Source organism: Ailuropoda melanoleuca, chromosome 15, assembly GCF_002007445.2.
Source record: "Ailuropoda melanoleuca isolate Jingjing chromosome 15, ASM200744v2, whole genome shotgun sequence".
Lineage (NCBI taxonomy): Eukaryota > Metazoa > Chordata > Mammalia > Carnivora > Ursidae > Ailuropoda > Ailuropoda melanoleuca.
In genome coordinates, this window is record NC_048232.1 from 6,838,859 (window position 1) to 6,856,542 (window position 17,684).

The window sequence follows — 17,684 nt, forward strand, 5'->3', positions numbered from 1 at the left end:
CCTTTATGACCATCTAATGCAGATCCTTGTCATTTCTTTCCTGAATTAAAAAGGATATCAAGTGCCCCTTATGTGGCAGATCCTTTGCTAGACACTGAGGATATAGTGGGGACAGTATTTGCCCTCAGAGAGCATTGACATTATCTTAAGAATTGGAGGAGACGTTATCTTAGGAAAAGAGACATTATCTGAGGAATTGCAGGAGAATAGGGGTCAGCGTGCTGTGGCTCAGAGCCAAGAGCAGTTTTGACATTTTTAAAGGGTTATGTTGTTTTAAAAGAAGAAACGGTATGTGTCTTACAAAACCTACAATATTTACTGTCTGGCCTTGCAACAGAGTGTTAGGAGGAAAAGAATAGAATCCATTCTCTTACATAATCATCCTGCAAAACACCTTAGCTTGAGGTACGTGATCCTCTGTTTTCTGGCCACCAGGACTCTCTAGTCTAGTCTTAACCGCCATCATGTCTGACTTCCCTTGAACTTCAGCCACATTNAAAAGAAGAAACAGTATGTGTCTTACAAAACCTACAATATTTACTGTCTGGCCTTGCAACAGAGTGTTAGGAGGAAAAGAATAGAATCCATTCTCTTACATAATCATCCTGCAAAACACCTTAGCTTGAGGTACGTGATCCTCTGTTTTCTGGCCACCAGGACTCTCTAGTCTAGTCTTAACCGCCATCATGTCTGACTTCCCTTGAACTTCAGCCACATTGTTGTACCTCCAGTTCGCAAACACGTCATGCGCTTTTCCCTGAAATGCCATTCTTTTCTTCGCACCCTGGATTCTTCATCTGATAGACTCCCATTTCTCTTTGCTGAACTGAGAGAAGCCTTTCTCCCAGGAAGCCCTCTTTCACCATTCGTGTGGGGCACCCTTTAGCGTCCTGTGCTTCCCCTTTTTCGCATTTACACTATTTTATTAGGAACTGCCTTTTTATTTGCCTGTACTCCTGTGGCTTGGGAGGGACCGTGTCTTATTCACTTTTGCAGCCCTACCACCTGGCACATACTTCTTCAGTAAATATTTGTTGAGCGAATGAATGATGTGCCCTGAGAAGTGGAAATTCAGAAGAGGGAGAAATAACATTTCATTAGGTATGGGAAAATGTGGATCCATGTTTAAGAATCAGGGATAGATAGGTTTGACATGAAGGTGAAATTGGAGAAAGGATAGAAACTGGAGAATGCCAAAGAGACACATAAAACTGATGGAGACATTGACTAAGTTGTTGGTCAGATCCATCAGCTTTGCCAGCCTAGGCGTCCTTGTCTTGTTTTGCTTTCCAAGCATGACTTTGTTAAGACGAACCCATCTCTCAGTCTAGTCACTGATGTTGTATTAGCATCATAGAGTACAGCGCAGTGATGCCACTTACTAGCTTGATAAACTTGGCTAAGATACTCTTTCTGTGACTCAGTTTTGTCCTCTATAACACGGGGGCTAATGCGAGGATTACATAAGCATATTATTCGTTCTCTTCCTTGCTGTATGTCCTACTGCTAATGCTAAGCTGTTTTCTTCTTGGGTGGTAAGTGTGAGGAAGCTAGGGGAGAGAGCTGCATTCTGCAGGTTCCAGGGACTGTGATCCAAAGAACCAAGGATCCTGTTTTGCTCTTGAAAAAGGAATGCTGGGAATAAAATGCGAGGATACATCATCTGCAGAATTGAGGACCGAACCCTTTCTTGAGTAGAAACGGGGGAAACCTGGCTAAAAAGGAGCAAAACCAAGGGAAATGAGGAGAGGGAGCTTGGGACATAAAAACTGAGAATCAGAAATTGACTATTAAATTTTGGCTTTCTAGAAAAGCAGTCTAAATCCTTTATTAAGGGTTGGCTGTGCAGTCCAAGCTTGGAGTGTTTATATGAATGGATTGCATGCTCTGTAACCTATCAGTTATTCTGGTTACAACTTTACTATTTAATACAAACACATTTGGCTCCTTGGTAATAGATTGTGTCCTATTTATAGGGAGCGTCGTGGCTTCAGTTACACTTGCGTAGTCTTGCCTTCTCGCATCAACATGGTTTTATTCTAACCAGACCAAAATTAGTAACTTTTTATAACAGTCATTGATCTGTTTTAAAGGAATATTTTGGTAACTAATTTACATGATAACGTTCAAGATACGAGGTGCGGAAATGATACCTGATTAACTAGCATGGATTGCTTCTTGACTGGCTTGTTTTGTTTGTCTTTTTTTCTAACATAATAACCAGGGATTAATGAAAACCAAGTTTCATCCTCAGACAAGAGGTAAAGTGGCAATATTTCACACTCTGTCCCCAAACCCCTCCAGAAAGAAATTCGGCTAGATATGATTGACACTGGTGAAGCTACAGTGAAACAGATTCTTGCGATTTAGCTTTTGGCCCATTTACAGTAGCTGCCAGCTTGGGGTAGCATATGGGTAATGCCAGGGGGCTTTTTTTTTGTGTTGTTTATTAAATAAACTTTATGGATAGAAAATTAGCATTATTTTGAAATATTAAATATAGATTGGTGAAGAGCGGTGGTTCTCAAATTTGATGGTCTTAGGACCCCTTCATGTCTGACATAATAGAAGAGAGCTAGATTCTCATCTGTTCTGTATTCATTCTGTCCTGATGTTACATGTCTTAGCCGCTGGAAAATGCTACCATATACTCTTGAGAATGAATAAAACAGGCAAATAAGCAAATAGCTTTGCCTTGGAAAGGTCCCGAGACCAAAATTTGAGAACAACTAGTATAGAGTAACATTGTATTAATGTAAAGTCAGTTCTTTTAACCCCACTTAAATAGGTATTATCCCTTGACATGATTATTTTTCCCTCTAAAACTTACTTTTGTTTGTTCTGTACTTTGTTTTTCAGGTAAAGAAAGAAAATTCAGCCAGCTGATTTTATTTTTAGCTTACTGCTGTCCTTGTCAGAAGAAATTGTTGGTCCATTGTTTAAACTACTAAAGACAGCAAAATGTTTGTAAATTATCTTACAATAAACAACTTACCATAAGAAAATCACTGTCTTTTCTTATACAGGAACAATAGTTAATAGTTTTCAAAATGAGATGTTAAAAGTATTTAAAAATATTGACATGCTACTGCTAGAATTTTTTGTTAAGAAGATAATTTAAGAGCGTCTGCTCATTTTACAGTTCCAGAACACCCTTCAAAAGTCCAGAGTGTTTGGGGTCAGGGGGAAGGAAGAGGCAACAGGCCACAAGCTAGCCCAGGCTTTCATTCTTCTGCTCTTTCAAAGAATATTCAACAAAATGAAGTAAAAATGCTATTGGAGTCATTTGCTCTTTCTCATCTATGGGATGTAAAATTCCAGGCATATACTTATTTTAAATTTTAAATATTGGGGTGCCGGGGTTGCTCAGTCAGTTAAGCATCTGCATTCAGCTCAGGTGATGATCTCAGGGTCCTGGGACCAAGCCCCACATCAGGCTCCCTGCTTGGCGGGGAGCCTGCTTCTCCCTCTTCCTCTCTGTGATCTCTCTCGCACTCACTCTCTCAAATAAGTAAAATCTTCAGTAAATAAATAAATAAATAAAATTTAAATATCTTTTCCAAAGACTGAGAAACCTTTCAGTATGATAATTCATTCCATATTCACATTTAAATAACCATTAAGATTGGATGCCTTACCTGATTATGCAGAAGCTGTCTGTGCCAAAGTGTCAGGGTTTTCCTATTTGTTTAAAATAGCGAAATTAGTTTTTTTTATTACAAAAGTAATATATGTTACAAAAAGACTACAGAACTATAAAAAAATAAGAGAGTATATACCCATTCTAAACAATCTGTATGATGCTTTTGACTTTTTTTAAAGATTTTATTTATTTATTTGACAGAGACAGCCAGAGAGAGAGAGAACACAAGCAGGGGGAGTGAGAGTGGAAGAAGCAGGCTCCCAGCAGAGGAGCCTGATGTGGGGCTCGATCCCAGAACACTGGGATCACCCCCTGGGCCGAAGGCAGATGCATAACGACTGCGCCACCCAGGTGCCCCTGTTTTTGACTTTTAAAAACCATGAAATACATTTATTTAGAAAGATTTCTTCAAATGCTTTATTATTTTACCAACAACTATTTTCACAAAAATGAATTGAACAGTAATAAACTGACGAGCAACCGCAAACCTTACAAGAGGGCTGCAGGAAGGAAGAGAAACTGAACAGTATCCAAGGTCCTTTTCTAGCTTCCCTGAGCCTTTACAAGAGTCACTTGACCGGTCGATCAATGAGGCTGAGGCATCGGCTGGACACACGTGTGTTCAGACTACCAGATCGCCTTCAGAAATGTCAGCAGGAAATGGGGCTAAGTGGTGGTTTTTATCTTGCTTCTAAACACCTTGGCCCATCTCCAGTTTTGAGGACAGCAGCCGAACACTCTGAGGGTGAAATGCATGTTCCAGACCACACAGCAGGAAGAAAAGCAGGAATGTAAGCACATTCTGTCAGGCTCAGCATGACAGACTCATAGGTTCAGAAGAGGATGACAGTTGTGGGGACCTCATGGTGCCAGCCCTCTGTCTCTGGAGTATGGACATTCTGGTCTATCAGTGGTCCTATGTCATTTGCATCACTGTCCTGGGTTGGAGCTCATTTCCTGTGTCACACGTTTCCCTCTCTGATATTTTGGTGGTGTATACCTTCCAGGTAAATAGGTAACCCTTTTAAGACCTTGCATATCTTAAAATAACTATTCTATGATGTTTTTGTGGAGCCAACTGGGATGGAGACCCTGCTCAACCCTTACCAGCGGTGTGATCTTAGGAAGTGACGTTCTTGTGGTCTTAACATTCGTAAAATGGAGATGAAAACAGTCCTTAATTTCATCGGGTTGTTAGGAAAATCAAATGAGCTAATGCTTGCCAAATACTTAGAATCTGATATGGGGTGAATGCTGAAGAGAATGTGATGCCCCAGTGAGCTTGGGCCCCCCTCGGCCTGTGCTCTCACCGATTTGGCACGGGTTCTTTATCCTGGTCCCCAGCACTTTCATGTTCCACGTCCCACCGGGACAAGCTGATAAGGACCAGGGCTCTTAGAGTGAGTGAGTCAGAGCTCTGCTTTCGAGATGAAAGTTCAGTCCACAGGTCCTGGGTCCTATTAGTGTGTCAACAAGATGGTGTGACACTCTGAGGGATAGCAGCCACCCCCTGTCCCCACTGCTGCAGCTCTTGCAGGAGGCTCTTTGCCTGCTTGCCACCACTGTAGCTCACCTCGAATCCACTCTCAAAATAACACCTTCATTGAGAGAAAACGCATGTGCAGTAAAGTTCACTGTTTTAAAGTGCATAATCTAGGTTTTTGGTATAGACGGTTGTGCTCTAATTCTACACGCTATTGCAAGATGAATTGTTCTAGAAGGCATACATTTTTTGAGCACTGACTGCCTGCTGGATACAATGCTGTCTACTGGGCATTGATCAGTAATTGAGGTGAATGCTAGCTGCCCTCCTGAAGCATACAGCCAAGAACAGAGAAGGATGAGTTTTGTTCGGGGCATCCATCAAACAGTAAATTTGAGTTATAGATGGGATATCCAAATAGACATTAGTAGTTGATCAGATGCAGTTAGTTACACTAGTCTGAAACTCGGGAAAAATTGAGGATAAATCGTTATATTGGGGAGTCATCTTTATATAACCATGAAAATCACTGGAGTGAAGCATATAAAAAGAACAAATACTTAAAAATTAGGCAAAGGCATTAGAGGAGAAAGCAAATATTTGATATAATTGAAATCAGGGTTCTCACTTTGGGAGGAGGGAGATATAAATACAAAATGGGAGGAGGTAAGGAATCTGGAGTTAGGGGTTTGAATCAGGCATCAGTATGTACTTCCAAATTTTTGGAATATTCATATTTTCTAGTTTTCTCCACTAAACGGCCCCTGAAGCAATGACACCCCAGTAATAATGAAGGTCAGCTAGAGCCCATAGCTTGGTTTCTAAATAGTGCTCCTCAGTGGGAAGAACCAGAGCCCCTTGGAGCGATGGCTAATTCCAAGTCCAGGGCAGGGAAAAACATAAGGTGAGCCTGGAAAAATCTTGTGCCACCAAGTACGGAAACACCCAGTGAATGACAGAGGCATGTTAAAAGCACACAGCAGCTGCTGACCTGAAAGGGCTCCTGCTGGCCTAATACGGGACAATTTAAGCAGCAAAAGAATAATAATGTTAAGAGATTCTAGCTCACTGAATAAGAATCTCTGACTTGATACTAATATACTAGAAAAAATGAGGGAACTTTCCAGAACATCTGCTAAGAAAGAAAAAAATGCTCGGGTTAGAAGAACTACCGCGTCATAACCACCAGAATAATAACTGACTGACTCGGTGAGAGATCAGACGTGGATGCTCATAAAACGACAGTGGTGAAAGGCTGTGGAGAAGCAGGTTATTCAAATCATCTCAAAGTATCACCTTATAGATTACTTAATAATCTCAACGCTTAAAAAAAAAAAAAGGATACCTTGCAATGGAGAGACTGGTAGACACCTAACTTTTACAAATGACCAAACTTTGTCCCTAGTGATGGCACAAAATGACCCTTGCTGTTAACCTGTGTAGGAATATTGCCAAAAATGTTTAGCTTGAACCTAATCAGGTGAGAAAACAATCAAAGATTGCGAGACATTCTATAAAGTAACTGTCCTAAAAAAACAAAAGCAAAAACAATAGCAAAACTCCTGGACTTTGCAAGAATGTCATAAAAGACCAAAAAAATAAACGAAAGCCCTACAAACAACTTGGGGGACCGATTTTATTGGAAAAGACTATAGAGATGTCAACGAAATGCAATGAGTGATTCTTAATTAGATTCTGGATTGAAAAATTAAGGCATTTGGGGACTACGAGAAGATCGAATACCCACTCTATACTGGGTTATACCATTGTATCACCCTTGAGTCTGGTGTGTGCAACAACAGTATTATGGTGTTGTGGAAGGTGTGATGCTCCTCCCGGATCCCTCCAACAGGACTTAGGGGTGTATCCCCCCCCCGCCCCGCCCGGGGTTCTGGAACTGTGTCAAGAAACAGCCCTCAGCACTTAACCCTCTTTGGAATTGCCTCAGCTGGAGACTGCCCTGCCCCAGGTCACAGCCCCCCCCACCTGCTGGGCAGCCCACACCCAACGCCTGCTCAGTGTGGAAATACAAAGCCAGTCCCCCTTGCCTAAACTCAGATAGCTCCCTTCCCCCAACCCCATCTTCTTTCCTTCCCTGGGTCCTGATCCCAAGAGCACTCGCAGAGACTGATCTCAATCAGAGGCTGCTTCCTGGAGAGGCTCACTCGGGGCAATGTGTATTGGAAGGGGTGGAGGCAGTAGACACTAAGACAGGATTTTCAGAGCTGGGTCAGCCACCAGGCTGGCCCCGAGGACCTCAGCACTGGTGGTAGATGGCTCATGATAAGCCCCTGGCACAAGATAGGTAGTTCCAGAATGTGCAGGTTGTAAAACTTCACCAGTGGCGAACTAGGGCGGTATGAAGTGGAAACAAGTTGGTATGAGGTATCAGTGTTCAGATATTCAGGCAAAGTGGGGACAGTAGGACTGTAAAATACAGGCCAAAAGGGCTGTGCATAACTGCGTATCAGTCAGAAGCCACGTGAATGAGCTCATGATAAGAGACGTTAAGGGATTGGGGGAGGAAGTCACCTGGCGAGTTTTAGGGATGGCTCCCAGAACAAGGGTGGGTGAAACAGATGGGCAGCCAGTGAGTGGGCTCCTCAGTCTGTACCATCAAAATAATTCACGGACAGACAACTAGGTGGCTGAGGACATTTGCCCCGCTCAGCAGCCATGATTCCTTGCCCAACGTCTGGATCTGAGCCAGCTTTCAGATGGAAACTCTTTAGCCTTTAGGAGGAAGAACTCAAAATCAAATGGAGAGGAAAATGATTTTCCTACTTCTCCCACAAAGGAACCAACAGCCATTGACTCAAGTAACCATCCACTGGAGAAACAAAATACTCAAACATTTTGAGGATTGCTGAACATAGGGGCAGAGTTGAGACTGAAACCAGGAGATGCAGAGTCATCATGGGCCTGTTAGAGTGGGGGCAGAGGAGACCCAGTAATAAAGGAAGCACTAGGTCCCACAGTTGATGGACCCAGTCAAGAGTCAATTCCCTGATTCCTCAATGTGTAGTTACATTAGACATATAAGGAAGTTGGCACAACCTCCACGTTGATTCCTTGGCCTGTAGGGTCAGAATTGTGGTAGTGGGGAGGCCAAAACAAGCTTTTGAGATTGGTTCTGCAGCTGGAGGGGAGGGAGAAATTAGTGGCATCCTTAAGGACCCAAAGGATGAAGGGCCAGTGGTCCCCATTGTATCTCCATGTATCATCTGATCATTTGGCCCCTACAAACGAACTCTCAGTGACCCACCTGGGAAATTGTTCTTGTCCCCACAACTCTGGCTCCTCCAGGTTGATAGTTCTAATTTGTAAAAAGAGGAATGCTTTCGCCACGGGACACAGGAGTCCCACTGAAATATTAGCTACCGCTGTCATCTGAGCACTTTGGCCAGGGGTCTGCATGCAGAAAGAGAAGTCATTGCGCAGGTAGGAATAACTGACTACGATCATTAGGAGACCACGCCAGAGTTACACAGTGGGCAGCAAGGACAAATGTGTGGCACCCAAGTGGTCTGGTTGGGTGTCACTTGGTATTCTCTTGCCCCGTGTTGACGGACCACAGACAGGTTCAGCAGCCACTGGAGTACTCCTTAATCAACCTTCTGCAGGCTGATCTCCATCCTAGAAATGACTTCCTGGGGAACTGAACCTGTGACATATGGTTATGTAGGGGGAATGTTCTTGCTTTGAGGAGATACATGCTGAAGTATTTCTGGGTTAAGCATGATGAAGTTTGCAACTTATTTTCAAACTGTTCTGAAAAAAAAATGTGTGTATACGTATACAGTAATTGTAACAAAGCATTAATAATTGATGACTCTAGGTGAAGTATATGCCTGTGCTTACACTTTTCTACTTTAACTTTGCTGTAGGCTTGAAATTTTTTGAAATAAAAGATTAAGGAGTTGAACACACACACACACACACACACAACACACACACAGGCAAATGAAGAGGGGTCTAATACAGAGATTAGAAGGAGCCTCCAGAAGTTTTGAAGGGGCAGTAAGAGAACAAGGTGTTGTGAAATCCAAGGTATAAGAGAGTTTCAAAATTAAGGTAGTGTTCAATGCTATCAAATGGCTACAAAATGGTCAAGTAAGGATAGGACTAAAAGTGTCCCATTGGGTTAGCATCCCAAAGGTCCCCGAGAATCTTGGGGACACAGGTGTCAGTGAAGAAAATATTACAGGCACCCCGCCACCAAGCACCATCTCTGCAGAATTGTCATTTGGCTGAAGCACCACATTTTCAGTTCTACCATGGTTTTAAGACTTTTAAAAATTGAGTATCTATTATGTTCACAGTTGTGGAATACTCCCTGTAGGGAGAATGTAGATCCGCTCAGAAACACGATTTATTGGGAAAGGCATATAAACTCAAGTAGTAAATGCACTGTGCCAAGTAGAAGAATAGAGAAACTGACAGAGAAATACAGAGGAGAGAGATGAGGGGAAGGAAGGAAGGAACACTCCAGAACTTGGAGTGGGGGTGGGGGGAGCAAAAAAGGACATACTTAAGAGACCATTAGATCAGCCATTACAATAGGCTACCCACAGGCTGGGTAATATTTACAACTAGAGATATTTATCACAAAGTCCCGATTTCTGGCAATTTGGAGAGATGTGGCAACAGTTGGCTGGGGCTAGGAGGAGCCTGGAGTAGACAACAGTTCCCCCTTCTCTCAGCCTGCTTCAACGATTTAAGGTACTTGTTTTGCACTCTGTAGGTAACTGAGTTTTACTGAACCCAGGGCTGGGATTAGAATGGGGCGAGTGAGACAGGAATTTGGGGGAGGTGGTTTGGATTTTTAAAAAATACTATATTAAAATATGATCTTCAGTTTTCTGGCCCTCCCATAAATTTTGCACCGAGGCTAGTGTCTCACTCGCCTGACTCTAACCTTTGAGCAGCTTGGGCTTAATTTAACCTCTACAATGGTAAGGAGCTGCATAGGCAAGATCAGATCAGATCCGCATTTGAGGGCACTTAAGTTCCCACGCTCCAATTCCCGCCCCTGCACTCACAGCCTCTCGAGTTCCCACTTCTCTCTAAAGCCCGCATTTCAGTTTCACATCCTGACTCCCTCTTTTGCCCCTAAACCACTGACGGTCCCCTCTCCTTTCCCCTCCAAGTGAACCCACCGGGAAGGCCCCAAGCACCTGCCTCCTCGGGCGCATCCTCCACCTGCACTCAGCACAGCCGTTTCCTGCAGCCTTCCAGGCCCTAGAGTCGCTACCGACGCCATCGCTCTGCTCCAACAGGGCGGAGCTTCCTCATTGGCCCGCTCAGCATTCGGCTAGTGCTGCCTCGCCCCGGCGACCGTCCAGCGGGAGGCGGAGCAAGTCCAAAATGGCGGCTCTCAGGCTGGCGCGCTCCGTGCTGCTGGCGCTTTGAGGTGGTCGCCAGGGGTCGGGGGGACGATTTCCCCGCCGCGGGGGCCCTAGAGGATGAATCGAGGGCTCTGCTAAGGTTAGGCGGTGGGGGTGGAGAGAGTGGCAGCAAGGGCTGCGGTGGAGTCCACGGAGCGGGATGTGCGAGAGTTACTCCAGGTCGTTGTTGAGGGTCTCGGTGGCGCAGATCTGCCAGGCGCTGGGCTGGGACTCGGTGCAACTCAGCGCCTGCCACCTCCTCACGGACGTGCTGCAGCGCTATCTGCAGCAGTTGGGACGGGGCTGCCATCGGTACTCTGAGCTGTGTGAGTACCGGGCTGGGTGCGGGAGGGCTGCCTCTGGCCAGTCACGAGTGACACCTCCGGTCTTGCCTTCTCTATCTCAGCGTCTCCGAGGTGTTCGTCCTCTACCCCTACCCCGAGATCGGGCATTTTCTCGGCCTCTGACGCCCCTCGGATTCCACTGCCGCTGGAAACTCCAGTCATCCCTTTGGTGCCTCTTCCTCATCCACTAACTTCCCGCCTCCAGCCGGGACCCCTGTCTCCGCTCTCAGCTCCACACCCTCTCACCTCTTCTCTGATCGGAAATATGCATCGGTCTTTCTCATCATCTCATTTTTGCTGCGTGTAGAACCACCTCCAGAATGCCTTGCAGCCTCTTTTACTTTGGTCCTTTTCCTCCCTTGCCTGCAAACTACTACAACTAGTTGTCACAGGCGCTCCGTCTACCGGCCGTTTCTTACAAGGCTAGCCATCCTTCAGCTCATAACAACACATACTCGTTGACAGCTCTGCTCCGTTGGGGACACTGCCTCTTCTTTCTGTATCTGTTCATTTCATAGAAAGTATCACTGCTTACTGTTTCCCAAGGCCAGCTTTGTCAGTTTCACTTAGATTAACTTTCACTTACATCTCGTTACTCATTGATTTGCTCCTTGATATTTTTATGTCAGTGGTTATCAAAGTGTAGTAGGGGGAACATAGGCAACTTACAAGGGGCCCCGGGTAGTCTGAGCTGCAGTATTTATGGTTTTTAAGTGAGTGTCCAGTAGTATCTATAGCTGATGGTATTTAATACAGAATACTTAATAGAAACCACACGGCATCCCACTGATGTGAAGTAAGTGTGTGTGTGTATATGTGTATGTATTGGGGGACCTACCGTTCATTGAAATTTCAGGTCGTTATTCTTAAGGTGGGTAAGCTGTAGAAATGGGTGAAGTGTTTAATAAGATATTTTGCTTCGTTAAAGTGGTTACTAGACTGGAAAATTGAGACCCACGGATACACTTTACGTCTTAGGCCCCCAATTCCATTCCAGCTTCCACAGTACTGCCAAAATAATCTGCCCATAACACACGTTTGATCGTGTCATTCTTAAAAATATTTTAATTTGTACTCCATTGCTTACAGGCTGAAAATCTCAACTCTTCAACAGCACGTGGTTTTCTTTGTGAGCTTTTTCTTACCTCCTGCTATTCTTACTGCAGCCATGCTGAACTACCTGCCTTATCCAAAACATTTTTAACTATCCATTGCTATATGCGTGGGGTTTCCTAGAGTGTCCTTCACCGCCTGGCCCGTCGGTAGTACTACTTCTGTTTTGAGATTCACTTACGACTTGATTTGGGAAACTCATGTCATCTGCCCTCAGAATTCTGCACATATTCCTGTATGTAACACCTTTTGTGTTTTGTCATCATCTGTGTCTATTTCTTACCCTTTCCTTTTCTTCTCCCCAGGCGACAAATTTATTATATTTGTATTCTGTAACCTAGTACGGTGCCATCATATACTAGGAGATATTTGCTGAATAAATGAATGAACTGATGACCTACTACCATAATAGCTGTTTAGTCACTTGACTTTCTGAGTTCCAAAATGTGTATTTTTGGAATGCTTGATTTCACTGATGCTTCTTCTCTGAGGATGGCACTGCAAAGTAACTCTCATTCATTGTTATCTTGAAAGTACACCACCAGCACACTGCTCTCTTGGCTTTTGCTTCTTTTCCTTCCCTCCCCCTCTTCATGGTCCTTGAGTATACTGTTGCGGTTATGCATAGTCCAGATTATATTTTTGCTACCAAATTCCCTAAATAAGGACAGATGTTCTGTGTTTTTAGGTAATGAAAATATCCCCTGAATACATAGTTACCTTTCCTGCATTATACACAGAACCAGAATATGTGCTGGCGTTGCAAGTAACCAAGTATTCCATAGTCATCCAGTACTCATTGTTATGCGTTAATGTTAATCCCTTTTCTAATTACCCAATCTCAGCAGTCAGTTTTCTTGCTTTTAGTGAGAATGTGATTATCAGGTTCATTATTCTCCATTGTGGCTTTGTGACTTATTAAAAATGCCAATTCCTGGTATACTGACTAGTTATAGGCTTTATTAGGTTCTTTTTCCTATACTGTCCTAGTTTTAAACTCAAGTTTTGACCTCAGGTTACCACTATACAGTCTTATATTCTCCTCCTTTAAATCCTCTTTGTCTTTTTGACAACATTCACTGAGGACCGCTGAGACCTGAGCACTGCGGCCCCTGGGTGGCAGAGTCAGTTAAGTGGCTGACTCTTGATTTTGGCTCAAGTCCTGAAATCAACCCCAGTGTTGGGCTCTGCCAGTGCACGAGTGCAGAGTCAGCTTGAGATTCTCTCTCTTTCTGCCCCTTCCCCTGCTCGTGCTCTAAATAAATAAGTAAATAAACAAATAAATAAAATCTTAAAAAAAAAGAACTGAGCACTGTGTTGGAGACATCAACGTCCTAAGGCAAAGTCCCTGCCCACAAGTTGTGGACAAGGGTGCAGACTGTCAACAAAATAAACTGGTGGTGTTTGCTCCTTTTTAAAAAATTGCTCTCAAGTTAAAGCAAGTATCAGAAGTTGCTATTAATTCAAGAAATGATGCATTTTAAAATGACCCTGAGGTAATGATTTGTGAAAGCATTCAGGGCAGATGTTTCTTGGTGTGTTGTATTATGTATTAAATACGTGTATGCGCACCGAAAGTAGGTGCTAAATATTTCAGAATGACTCTTCAAGACCAGTACTTGTAACTTAATAATTGCATGATACAGGCAGTAAATGCAAAAGGCAGAAGATAAAGGAGAGATGGCTGTGGGCTGGGGCAGGATGACTTCACAGGAAAGATGATGTTTGAGTTGAGCTGTGAAGCCAGCCTATACAGAATTGGAGCTATACAGAGTTGGAGTGGATGCCAGGCTCGAGAAAAGCATCACCTATGATACCCAAGTAGGACTGAGCGTGATGAAAATACCAGTGAGGTGGCCAGCTTGACGTATGTGGCCAGTTCATGAGGACAGTGTTAGAGGAACATGTGAAGCGGAGTGAAATCGGGTTTGGGAAGGACATAGAGGAATTGAAAGCACGGTTGGAAACACTGCATGCTTCTAAGGAGGGAAACAGTGTGATGAAAGTGATATCTTAAGAAAATTGTTCTCTCATTGAGCGCAAGAAGACTCAAGTGAGGAGACCTGGAAACTGAACTGGGAGAGTGATGGTAGGAAGAGAGATATTCAGAAAAAGTTCTGAAATCTGTGGCCAGAAATGGGCAGGAAGAGGGGAGAACCAGAGGGTCTTGTGTTGAAATTGCAAAGCATATGGAGGAATTCAAGACGATCATTTATTCCAGACTGAGAGAATACTAATGCTTTTCCCAGGAATAGAAGAGTTGAAATGCATATCTACATCATTAAGAGGAAGAATGAATCTCCATTTTATTTATCCCTGCTATTTTATACATCATGGAAGTAACCCCTACTTGTAGCGAAATTGAGAGATCACAGAAGTGTTTGAAGTTACAAGTGAGAGTCTCCTGCTTCCCTCCCTCTGCACTGCAGCTTTCAGCCCCTTAAACTGTTAACAGTTGGATGTATATCCTTCCAGAACTTTTTTATGTGGGCGTGAGCAAGCATGTGTCTAATTTTTATAAACTTTGGGTTATTTTCATTTTACAGCCTGATTTAATTTCAGACATACTCAGTTTGAAGTGATCACAGGAGATTTCAGTTAAAAAAAAAAAACACAAAACCAAAAACACTACTTTTGTAGAGAGAATCTCAACTTTGTATCTTTCTATCTCTATCCATTTGGTATGGTGCCTTCTAATGACATTTAAAGTCTACATAAATTATCTTTCTGATCTAACTGTTTTCTGTAAATTTTCTGGGATTTAAAAAATTAATTCAGTGTCATACAGTCGTCTCCCCTCATCCGCAGGGGATACGTTCCAAGACCCCCCCCCATGGATGCCTAAAACCATGAATATATATTCTGGTGTGTTTTTTCCTGTATGTACAAAGCTGTGATGAAGTTTAATTTATAAATTAGGCACATTAAAAGAGTACCAACAANCCATGGATGCCTAAAACCATGAATATATATTCTGTGTGTTTTTTTCCTGTATGTACAAAGCTGTGATGAAGTTTAATTTATAAATTAGGCACATTAAAAGAGTACCAACAACAGCAAATAATGAACAGCACAGTTATAACAGCATATTGTAGTAAAAGTTATGTGAATGATCACTTTTTCTCTCTCTCAAAATATCTTAATGTGCTGCACTCGCTCTTGTGAGGATGCGAAATAACAATTCCTGCGTGATGAGATGAAGTGAGGTGAATGACGTGGGCATTGTGACGTAGGGTTAGGCGACCACGGACGCTCTGATGATAAGTCAGGACAATCATCCACTTCACTGCGCTGACCGCGGGTAACTGAAACGGACAAAGTGAAGTCTGGGATGGCGGGGGAGGAAGTACTAGAGTTCATTCAGCACTATTTATTGAGTGCCAGCTGTATGCCAGCCACTGTTTTAGGTTCCAGAGATGCATCATTAACAATGGTGAAAATGTAACGGACGTTTACTTAGCACAGCATTTTAGTTGTTTGATAAAAAACAGTAGTAGTGATATTTCCTGGGCATTTACATTTTGTCGGTAAACTACTTCTGATATTTATNCATTTTGTCGGTAAACTACTTCTGATATTTATTCAGTCCTAGCCGACTGTTAGTGTGAATTGTCTGGTTGTCAGATCATATTTCAAATTGACTTCAGGAAGCAGCTTTCTAATATTTAAACAGTATGCTGTTTTGTCTAAAATCTATTATATTCTTTCCAATAACTCAATCTTAAGTATGTATAGTACATTTAATTCTGAACTACATACGAACCTAATACTTCTTAGTATTTTATAAACTATTCGTGGAATTTTCTTAAAATAATTTGCTTGGCTTTTGACTTTGTTTCAGATGGCCGAACAGACCCAATTTTGGATGATGTTGGTGAAGCTTTCCAGCTTATGGGGGTTAGTCTTCATGAACTAGAAGACTATATTCACAATATTGAACCTGTGACTTTCCCACATCAAATTCCGTCATTTCCTGTTAGTAAGAACAATGTCCTTCAGTTTCCTCAACCTGGAAGTAAAGATGCAGAGGAAAGAAAAGAATACATTCCTGATTACATGCCACCCATTGTGTCTTCACAAGAAGGTTTGTGATTTTTTTGTTTCCTACTCATACATTTATAACTATTTTAATGTGTTTTTAATCTTCTTCGTTTTCCTAACTGAATTATATAAAATGCTATGCTAACATAAATTCTAGAAATGCAATCAAGATGTTTTAATGTTATTTGCAAATTAGTCTAATCTTTAAGCCAACAAACTTGCACTGGCATCACCAGGCAGAGCCATGGCAAAGTCAAGGTTATGTCTGGTGAGGCATCTATTTCCTTTCTAAATTTTCAGTAGGGGAGAACAGAATGTGACGACAGGGAGAAGCCTTTCAATAGATATGTTATATGGGAACGGGATGTTAAATAAATTAGAAAATCTTCACATCATAAAGGAAAATCGGGGTTGCTCTTTTCCTCTCCTTACTGTAAATGTGAGTCGGATGATACTGGAACAGAGTGTGAGTAAATATTCACTAGTGTTCTGCAGATTTAGCTCCATTTTTTAATGCTGAGTAGAAATGTTTATTGTTTGGCCATACAGAATTTTTGATTTAAAAAAAACAGCTACTCAGGCACAGTCGTCAGTCACTGCAGAGGTCCTTCCTCCCTGCATGATTTAACATGTTGATCGTGTAAGTTCACTAAGGTTCTGAAGAGGTACATGATAATTTGTGATCTCTCATGCAGGTACACAGTATTTTTCCTTGTAAAAATGGAAAAGTTGTAATTCATTTCCTTTTTACCTTATATTTGCACCATTTTACCTTCCACCAGCAGTGCTCCCAGGTTCCAGTTTCTTGTCATTCATTTCTTATAAATTCCTGTTCCACTTTAATAGCATCTTGGAGTGCTCCCCATTTGTTTCACGGACTAGCTTTAGACTTGGAATAGTTGTACAATCTGCGTGTCAGTGTTGCCTCATTTGAAAAACTGGGGAAAAACCGGCCCTGTGTGGTAGAGACTTACTGTGGGTTGGCATATCCCCCTCGGACACTCTGGATCTTGGGTGCAGGGGGCCCTCCCACGGGGTTCTGGCGCTGTCGTCAGTGGGTTGAGGATGCAGCACCGTACCCATGCTTGTTGGTAGCTGTGTACGTATGGAAATTTAGATAGGTAGGTACCCTAGTTTTCTGAGTTGAGTGGCTTGGTTTGTTGACTTTGCTTGTCGGCTCAGCACTTCTCTACTGCAGGGTCTTGGGGATTTAATACTGACTAAGGCGGGAATTAGTATCACTAAGCGCTTCACACGGAGCGTGCCTTCAGTAAGTGTTCTTGAACTGAGTGAGTGCTCTTTGTAAGGTCTTGTCTACAGAAGTTCGTTGTTTCTCCTCCTTCCCAGGCCGACTTTTATATTACTAACAGCAGGACTTGGAAATCTGCAGATGTATCTCAGTCATCCCAGCTTCCCATGGTACCTGCTTAAAATTCTGTCTCCTCGTCACCATTGACTTTTTAATTGTCTGTAGCCTGTATTGCCTTCGAGGAAATCTTACCCTTCATAACCCCCATGTAAGGTCTGTCTTGTAAACCCCTCATTCCCTAATGTCAGCGTCTTTGACCTTAGAAACTTATATTTGTTACAAATTCTCTAAACATATATTTGTTTACTTTAAAAATATAACCAGTGCATTTCAGTACCATCATTATCAAAGGAGAGTTTCTTGG

The 17,684-nt window shown here is 42.7% G+C and overlaps 2 protein-coding genes and 1 long non-coding RNA gene across 8 annotated transcripts in view; 2 read left to right on the forward strand and 1 right to left on the reverse strand.

Moving 5' to 3' along the window:
* The window catches only part of ATP5F1C (ATP synthase F1 subunit gamma), a 23,103-nt gene extending 20,098 nt beyond the window's left edge, over positions 1–3,005 (forward strand). For all 3 annotated transcript variants that reach the window (XM_011237763.3, XM_034643537.1, XM_034643535.1), the window contains exons 9-10: positions 2,225–2,261; positions 2,860–3,005. In XM_011237763.3, the coding sequence (XP_011236065.1) occupies positions 2,225–2,231 (7 nt within the window). In that variant the 3' untranslated portion in view covers positions 2,232–2,261; positions 2,860–3,005. The remainder of the gene's footprint in view (positions 1–2,224; positions 2,262–2,859) is intronic.
* Positions 1–10,383, reverse strand: part of LOC117796279 — a 19,281-nt gene extending 8,898 nt beyond the window's left edge. The window contains exons 1-2 of the long non-coding RNA XR_004620653.1: positions 10,286–10,383; positions 3,639–3,681 (exon numbers count right to left, since the gene is read on the reverse strand). This is a non-coding gene — a long non-coding RNA (uncharacterized LOC117796279). The remainder of the gene's footprint in view (positions 1–3,638; positions 3,682–10,285) is intronic.
* A 94-nt stretch (positions 10,384–10,477) lies between these two features.
* The window catches only part of TAF3 (TATA-box binding protein associated factor 3), a 195,354-nt gene continuing 188,147 nt past the window's right edge, over positions 10,478–17,684 (forward strand). For 3 of the 4 annotated variants that reach the window (XM_034644553.1, XM_034644555.1, XM_034644554.1), the window contains exons 1-2: positions 10,478–10,839; positions 15,812–16,054. In XM_034644553.1, coding sequence (XP_034500444.1) covers positions 10,674–10,839; positions 15,812–16,054 — 409 coding nt within the window. In that variant the 5' untranslated portion in view covers positions 10,478–10,673. The remainder of the gene's footprint in view (positions 10,840–15,811; positions 16,055–17,684) is intronic. The other variant, XM_034644556.1, reaches the window with a different exon arrangement.